We start from the raw sequence: 8,404 nt of genomic DNA, 5'->3' as shown, positions 1-8,404 counted from the left end.
CTGTGTCACACATCTGTGTCACACACCGGTGTCACACCTGTGTCACACCTGTGTCACACCTGTGTCACACATCTGTGTCACACACCGGTGTCACACCTGTGTCACACCTGTGTCACACCTGTGTCACACACCTGTGTCACACATCTGTGTCACACACCTGTGTCACACATCTGTGTCACACACCTGTACCACACACCTGTATCAGATTTGTGTCACATCTATGTAACACACCTGTGTCATACCTATGTCACACACCTGTGTCACATCTGTCACATCTGTCACACACCTGTCACCTCTGTCCCACCATCCCCCCAGCACACCATCCCCTCCATCATCTCCATCATACCTCTGTCACCTCTTACATCTCCATCCTCTCCATCCCTCCATCCCTTCCATCACCTCCATCATCTCCATCCCTCCATCCCTTCCATCACCTCCATCATCTCCATCCCTTCATCCCTTCCATCCCCTCCATCCCTTCCATCCCCTCCATCCCTTCATTCCTCCATCATTTCCATCCCTTCATCCCTTCCATCCCCTCCATCCCTTCCATCATCTCCATCCCTTCTATCCCTCCATCACACCTCCATCACCTCTGTCACCTTTTCATCCTTGGCATTCCCCTTCATCCTCTCCATTGAATCACCGCCTTCACTGCCTCCCTCACACCTCTGTCCCCTCTCTCACCTTCCCATCCCTCCCTCCCCCACTCCCTCTTCATCCCCATCCTCTCCCTCCCCCTTCAAGGCTGCTCTGTTCACAGAGTTTTCCACATCACCACACCAAAATTAACAAAATTAACCACAGCTCCGTGCTCCGGCGGGGCTGGAGCGCTGAGGGCTGATCCCTGCAGGGAGGCCACTGAGGGATGGACAGACCCCGGCTTTCCATAGAGCCCCTTCTCATTTCCATGGAAAGTTCATGTTTATTGCCTTTTTGTTTGTTTGTTTTTGAGGGGAACTCTGCAAAGGTTGGGATTTAACTGCTCTGAGGTGGGGATGAGGCATGTCCCCGTGGATGGCTCACTGAAGGGCTGGCTTTGACCCACCGATCCCATTTCTTCAGGGATAGAAAGCTACTCCCGATTTTTAGTGAAGCCCTGAACTGATCCAGAGCTTGGCTTCGCCTTTCTGCCTATCCCAGCTGAGACCTTACACAGGAGAAGGACCAGAATCATCCCTTTGGGATGAAATCCTCCCCCAACGCCACTGGAATCACAGCCCACCCATTTCCCACTGGAAAAACCCCGATCCAACACACCAGCTCAGATTTTTAAGGGTGATAGAGAGGCATAGGGTGTTTCCCCTCCCAAAAAAATCCTTTCCCAGTGGAATAAAATCAGAAAGAGACTTAAGAAATGTTCATGTAAGTATTTATTGGTTAGGAATATGTTGTGGTTTCCATCCCAGCACACGGCTGCATTCCAAACAGGCACAAACAGGCAGGAATTGAACCTGAAACCCTTGCTCCTTAACCTGCATATAGAAATCTATTGCTTGATAAAGAAAAAACAAACCCTGATATTTAAAAAGGCAGCAATTACAGAGTTAGTCTGAAAGCCGGGAGTGTCTTACAGCTCCCTGTCCTTCTTTCCCAATCTTTTGAGATTTTCCAGGAGGCTCCATGGCAGGGATTGATTTAAAATCTCACTTTGGGAGAGGCACTGCTGGTGGATGATGGCTTTGGGTTGGTTTTTTTTTTTTTTACAATCATTAGAAACAATCAGGAATTCACTCCATGAGTTTACATTCAGGGAATTGGGGTGTGTGGGTGCACCAGGGTGGGTCCCCTCTGGGCGGGCGCTGCTGCAGCCCGCAGAGCTCTCCTGAAGCAGCGGGAAGCCGCCGTTCCCAGCGGCACAGGGAGCCGGGAAAGAGGATTTCAGCCCGCGGGCAGGCTCCTCGGAGAGCATCATTTACATTTGGACACCCCACCGCATCCCCTCCCCACCGCAGGCTGGATCTCCCCAGGAGACCCTGGGGACCATCCCCGCGGGAAGGGGTGATGGAGCCGGCTCCAGGGGCTGGGAAGAGTCCCACAGAGCCCAGCCGCCGTTCCCAGGAGGGGAACCAGCTAAGCAGCACTGCCAGGGCTGTGCCTCGGCACAAACGAGTGTCCGGCTCGGGGCTGCCTGCCCCGGCTCACGGGGAGCTGTCGGCGGGAGCGCGCTGCTCGATCCGGAACGCCTCGCACTTCTTGTACTTCATGGTCAGCCCGTACTGCGGGGTCACGTCCACCGGCTCCCCCGGCCGCAGGCTGAAGCGCAGCTGCTGCAGCAGCGTGGTGAGGAAGAGGAAGATCTCCCAGCGGCCGATGGCCTCCCCGAGGCAGCGCCGCCGGCCCAGCCCGAAGGCCAGCACCTTCTCGCTCTCGGCGCGGCTCAGCTCCCCCGTGGGGCTCAGGAACCGCTCCGGCCTGAAGGCTGAGGGCTCCTCCCAAAGGGTCCTGCAAACAGAGGGGACGCTCAGGAGGGGGCGGGTTGGTCAAAGGGCCGAAAAAAATGGTTTGAGGACACAAAAGCTTTTCCAGTGCCACCCTCTGTCATGGGCAGGGACACCTTCCACCATCCCAAGTTGCTCCAAGCTCTGTCCAGCCTGGCCTTGGACTCTGCCAGGGATCAGGGGCAGCCACAGCTGCTCTGGGAATTCCATTACATGGCTTCACCACCCTCACAGAGGAGAATTTTTTCCCAATATTTAACCTAAACCTGCTCTTTTCCTGTGTCGTGTCCCTCCATCCCTTGTCCCCAGTCCCTCTCCAGCTCTCTCCCTTAGACCCTGGAAGGGCTCTGAGGTGTCCCCAGGTCCTGGCTCCAGAGCAGAGGGGTCCAGCCCTTGGGCATCGTGACAGTTTTGACCCCCAGCAATGGGATCAGTGACCAAAGCCTCTCCTCTCAGAGAGGAGCTTTGCAGCTCTCCCACTCTGTCCAAAACCGCCCTTGGCAAGCTCAGTCCCTGATCTAAACCACCAAATCCCTGTCAGACTCCATCAGCTCAGCCTGCTGGAACCTCTGTTCGGGCTCAGGCTGTGTTTGCCCAGGCAGATGCCAGAGATGGATTTCATTCCATCCATTTAATTCCAGCAGCCAGAGAACCTGCAGCTTCAGCACTGGGGTCAGCCAGCAGCCCTTCAAAGAGGAAAAACAGGGACCAGGGGTTTTCCCTTTTCAGATCCTCCCAGCAGAGCTTCCCAGCCTGTCCCAGGGCAGCTGCTGGGAGGTGCCAGGTGGGATTTTAGGATACCTGGAATCCTCTCTGCCCTAAGGGCAGCATTCCCATTCCATGCCCATGCAGGAGCAGGAGGGATTTCAGCAGGTTTCCAGCCTTTTGGGGTATTTGGATACAAACACCTTGAACTTTGATCCAAAATACCCCATCTGGGAACCCCTCCTGTACCAAGCCTTTCCTTGCCCCCTCTGGAATGTCTGTGCTGGGAAGCAGTGGAGGGGCAGGAGGGGGCTCTGCTTTGAGTCCCCCCATCATTCCCAAAGCTGATTATCAGCAGTCACAACACAGGCCAGTGTTTATCCATCACCCACCCACCGATCCATCGGGTTTAACGGAGTCCCATCAGCACATTGTTCTCCCTTAAAAAGGGAACCGAGCAATTCCCGTCCAGCACATCCAGAGCTGCCAGCTCGGATCACAGGATCTGCCTGGCAGCAGGATTGACTGATTCCTGATTATCCAACAGCCTGAGCTTCCACACAAATCAGGTAATCCCCGGTGCTGGGGAGCTGCTGAACCAGGGGCCAAGTCAAGCTGGAGCAGTTCCACACCCAGAAGAGCCAGGGCTGGGCTCAGCATCAAATCCATACCATTTTGGTCCAATCTGCCTTTTTTTACATGATCCACTCATTTTTGGCACCAGGGTCGGGGTGATCTGAAGGCCAAGAGCAGCCATGGCAGCCCAGATGAGCAGGGGGGTCTGCAATACTCACTCATCGTGGTTCACTTGCCACTGGTTGATGAACACGCAGGTGTCCTTGGGGATGTAGTAGCCGTTGAGCACCGTGGCTTTTGTCGTGCTGAAGGAAACACGAGGGGTGGAAAGGGAGGTTAGAGGAGACCCACAGCTCCTGACAAGTCAAAGGCCGGCAAGTCCTGCAGGGGTTTCATCTTTAAAGCCTTATTTGTGCCCTTGGGACTGGCTAGGAAATACCCCGGATTGTATTTGGGAGATTTAATAGTCTTGGTTACACTTTCCTCCAGCAGAAAACCTCCAGTTTCATTTTGCAGATAGTTCCAGACACGTTGTGATGTGGTTTCTCCCAAGGCAGGAAGAAATATAAATCCAAGGGCATTCTGCCAGTAAAGTTTTTTTGGGAGAAGCCACCCTCAAAACAAAGGATTCAACCCCAGGAGGGCAAGAAGCTGGAATATTTCCCCCTCACGGGGGGGGGGGGACAATTCCCTGCCAAAATGGCACCTTCCAGAAAACCACTCCAAAAAAAAACAAAAACAAAAACAAAAACAAAAAAAAAAAAAAAAAAAAAAAAAAAAAAAAAAAAAAAAAAAAAACACCAAAAAAATCCAAATAATGTCTCTGCCAGCGCAGCCCGTACCTGTGTGGGATGGTGAAGGGCATGAAGGAGGAGTGCCTGAACACCTCCAGGATAAAGGCTTCCGTGTAGGGCAGCGTGCCCCGGTCCGACAGCCGCGGCCGCCGCTCCCGCCCGATGGTCCGGTCTGGGGAGGGGCAGAGGGGAGAGGGTCAGGATCGGGGCAGAGCAGAGAGGTCTGGCCCCAGAGGAAGGGAATTCATGGACTCACCGAGCTCCTCCTGGATCTTCCTCTGGATGTCGGGGTACAAGGCAGCGTACATGAGGCTCCAGGACAGGGCAGTTGCCACAGTGTCAAAGCCTGGATGGGTGTGGGGAAATTTGTTTAGTTAACACAGGAGGACGGGAGTGGGAGTTTCAGATTCCACTGCTCCAGATGTTTGTTCCCCCATCAGCTGCCACCAAAAACCCTGGTCACCGCTCGGAAGGGCACCCAACAGCAGCTCCACACACCCAAACGTGGCCAGCGTGTCCACCCAGCAGCTCCATGTCCCCACCCGGCCTCCAGCTCTGGGATTCGTCCCAAAGATGGAACGGTGCCCTCAGGAGCATTCCCACCTGCCCCGAAGAGGTCGTTGACGATGTGGATGATCTTCTCGTCAGAGAGCTGGACGTGGGCGTCCTCCCCGGCGCTCTTCTCCTGGCAGTGCCCGATCAGCGAGTCCGTGATGTCCCTGATGTGCTCCTGGGGGAGAGCCGGCGGCTCAGGGACACCACGGACACACAGGGAAGGGAGACCAGCCCCAGACAGCCTTGGCTCGGGGAGGGGCAGAGCTGCAGCCCAGAGGTCTCCAAGGAGCTGTACCAGGAGAGGCAGGGGGACTCCTGCAGGCATCTGCACCCACACCCAGGAGCATCCAAACCCTCACCTTATCGAAGGTGCTGTAGTGCTCCTGCACGATTTTCTGCACAAAGGCGTTGAAGCGCCTGTTGATGTCCTTGAAGAGCTCCATGGTGCGGCTGGGCAGGTACCGGAGCACGGGGATGAAGTCGGCGGGGTGGCCTCCCCCGGCCACCTCCCCAAATTCGTTGCTCATGTTCACCAGGCTGAGCAGCTCCTGGTCCTCGTGCTTGTAGCGCTTGCCGAAGCACATGGCACAGATGACATTGGCCACCGACACCACCACGTACTGGCTGAGGTCAAACCTCTTCTCCTCCTCCATCAGCCGCAGGAACTTGGTGACCAGGTACTCGGCCTCCTTGGAGACGTGCTCCTCCAGCAGGCAGCCGCAGGACGACGTGGGGCTGGGCGCCGCCGAGAAGCTCTTCAGGGCGCTCTGCGCCAGCTTCCTGCGCGCCTTCCACACCTCCCCGGAGTCGGGGCTGAACGCCAGGCTCTGCCCGTTGGAGATGTAGTGGAAGCTGTAGAGGTCGGGGCGCCCCATGAAGTCTTCTCCTTGCCTGACCAGGGCTTGCCGGATGGTGTCCAGCCCGCTGAGCACCAGCACGGGCCGCGAGCCGATGCGCACCTCCATCACGTCCCCGTAGCGCCGGCTCAGCCGCGCCAGCGCCAGGTGCGTGTCCCTGCGCAGCTCCAGCACGTTCCCCAGCACGGGCAGGCCCCGCGGGCCCGGCGGCCGCCGCAGCCCCGCGGGCACGGCCCGCCGCAGCCGCCGCAGCAGCGCCAGCGCCGCGCACAGCGCCGCGGCCACCAGCAGCGCCTCGCTGGCCCACGCCGCGCCGGGGCTGCCCGCCGGCCACATCGCAGCCTTCAGCATCGCCGCGCCAAGCAGCGGCCCTGAGCGAGGGAAGAGCAGCGGTCAGCGAGGGGCTCAGTGCCGGGGGTGCTCCTGACGCTGGGACACGGAGCCACAGCCCCGAGCCAGCGCGGGGGTCGGAGCTGCCCCACAGCGCTGGGGGTTTCCAGCGGCACAAGGTGCGGACCTGTGAAGGCTCCAGTCACACCCACCCGTCCTTTAATGGGGATCTCAACTGCCTGAGCCTGCAGTGACACTCCTTTCCCCACAGAAAACCCAAACCTGGGGGTTTCCAGTGCCACTGTGAAGGCTCCAATCACACCCACCCATCCCTTAGCTCGGACCTCAGCTTAAAGTCAGCGACTTTGCGGCACCCCTTTCCCCGCAGCAGACTCTTAGACTGGAGTTTAGAACCCTCAGGAATAAACCAAAGACGCGTTAGGAGCTGGGGCTGGTCTCTAGGCTGAGCCACTTGGAGCAGCGGCAGCGCAGGACAGGGCAGGAGCAGAGCGTCATTGCTGATCTGCAGCTGCCGCACTTTAGGAAACTCCTCACGCTAAAAATCGGGTCTTTTGCTAGCCAGGAGTGGAAGGAATAGTTCCCTCAACTTTTTCCCTACATGCCAGGAAAGCAAAGTGCCCTCGTAACCACGGGAACTTTATTTTCTCCTCAAAGACTTTTGCAGAGCGCTTGGCTAGAGGAGAGATGATCGAGTCACCAACCCACCAGCAAGCTCAAGACAGCAGTGCCAGGAACAGTCCCAAAGATCCAGGGCTACGGAAAATAACTCTGGCAGCAGCGGGGGCCAGCGGGATGGGTGCACCCCGCTCCTAGCTCTGTCAGAAACCTTGGATTCATAGAGTCCCACAAGCTGGAGGGGCTCCTCAGGATCATCGAGTCCAACCCCCAGCTCCTCACGGGATGAAGTCTTTCCGAAAACCCCCAGCAGGGCTGGGAGGAGGTTGGCTGAATCCCCCCTTCCCTCGGGTTTGTCAGGGTGCCACAGCCCCCACAGGACACCCGAGGGGGACATTCCGGGGGGCTGTGGGGACCTTGCACAGCAGCGGGCGCAGCCCAGCCGGGACCCCTTCCCAGCCCTCAGCAGCGGAAAGACCTGTGAGGGTCCCCCAGAACCCACCTTCCAACAGGTGGGGAAAGGATGCTGCGGGGCCGGGAAGGGGGGACAGCCCACGGCGGGGCTGTCCATCACCCGGGGGTGCTGGAAGTGCCCCCCAGCCCCGGTCCATGGCGCTCCGGGCTCTCCGGTACTCACCTCTGCGGGAGCGGCGCGGAGCAGCGGGAGGGGCCCGATCCCGCGGCAGGTGCCCGCTCCCCGCCGCTCCTGCTTTATATGCACGGCCCCGAGCTCTGATTGGCCGGCCCCTCCCGTCACGTGACCCCAAACTCCCCAAGAGTTCCCCGGACCCCCCCACGCCCCCCCAGCCCCGCGCCCCCGGGCCGGGGCTCCCCCGAGCCGGGGCTGCGGGACCCCCGCGCATCCCGGGAGGGGAGGCTGCGGGGCGGCCGGGGGAGGGTGAGCCAGGGAGGGGGGTCCCGCCAGGTCGTGCCGTGGGGTGCGGGGGTGTCGGTGCCGCCCGTGGGTTCCAGCCCGGGGCGGGCATCGCGTGCGAAGAGGGCGGGATGTTTGGGCAAACCCGCACCGCCCCGGTCACTCCAGTCACGCTACCGGCAGGATCTTAAAGGCGCCGGTCCCGTGCCCCGCTGCTCCCCAGGACCCCCCCGGGGGCCGCCCCGGCTGCCCTGCTCCCCCCCAGACCCAGAGGGCTCCGCACGCCCCCGCCCGCGCCCCCCGCCCCTCTGCCCGCAGCCTTGGGACATCCGCGGTGTCCGGAGCCGTGGGGACGGCGGGAGCGTGGGAAAACCGCCCCGGGGCGGGCCGGGAGGGGGGGACAGGGGGATTCCGCCCCACCGGGGCTCCGCGGACCCGCGGGGATGAGCGCAGACCCCCCTCCGCGGGGCTGAAGCGATCGCGCACCTCGGCGGGGGCTGTGGCCGTCCCGCCGCCGGTGTGCCCGGGAGAGCAGAGCGGGCGGCACCCGCGCGTGTCCCCCCGCCTGGCGCTGCGGGACCACCCCACAGTTCTGTAGGATCCCCGTGGGGACGTGGGCGGCCGGGCAGCCCCTGG

At 59.8% G+C, this 8,404-nt stretch overlaps 1 protein-coding gene across 1 annotated transcript; it reads right to left on the bottom strand.

Moving 5' to 3' along the window:
• Positions 1–1,451: 1,451 nt before the first annotated feature.
• Positions 1,452–6,305, bottom strand: LOC134558518 (cytochrome P450 1A4-like). The gene is made up of 6 exons (XM_063412461.1): positions 5,431–6,305; positions 5,120–5,246; positions 4,773–4,862; positions 4,565–4,688; positions 3,941–4,027; positions 1,452–2,445 (listed from the first exon to the last, which is right to left on the bottom strand). The coding sequence occupies exons 1-6, from the start codon at positions 6,277–6,279 to the stop codon at positions 2,142–2,144; spliced, it is 1,581 nt and encodes a 526-aa protein (XP_063268531.1). The 5' UTR covers positions 6,280–6,305; the 3' UTR covers positions 1,452–2,141.
• Positions 6,306–8,404: the final 2,099 nt, after the last annotated feature.

Source organism: Prinia subflava, chromosome 15 (assembly GCF_021018805.1).
Source record: "Prinia subflava isolate CZ2003 ecotype Zambia chromosome 15, Cam_Psub_1.2, whole genome shotgun sequence".
NCBI classification, from domain to species: Eukaryota; Metazoa; Chordata; class Aves; order Passeriformes; family Cisticolidae; genus Prinia; species Prinia subflava.
The sequence above is the reverse complement of the archived record's forward strand: the minus strand, read 5'-3'. Positions and strand labels throughout refer to the sequence as shown.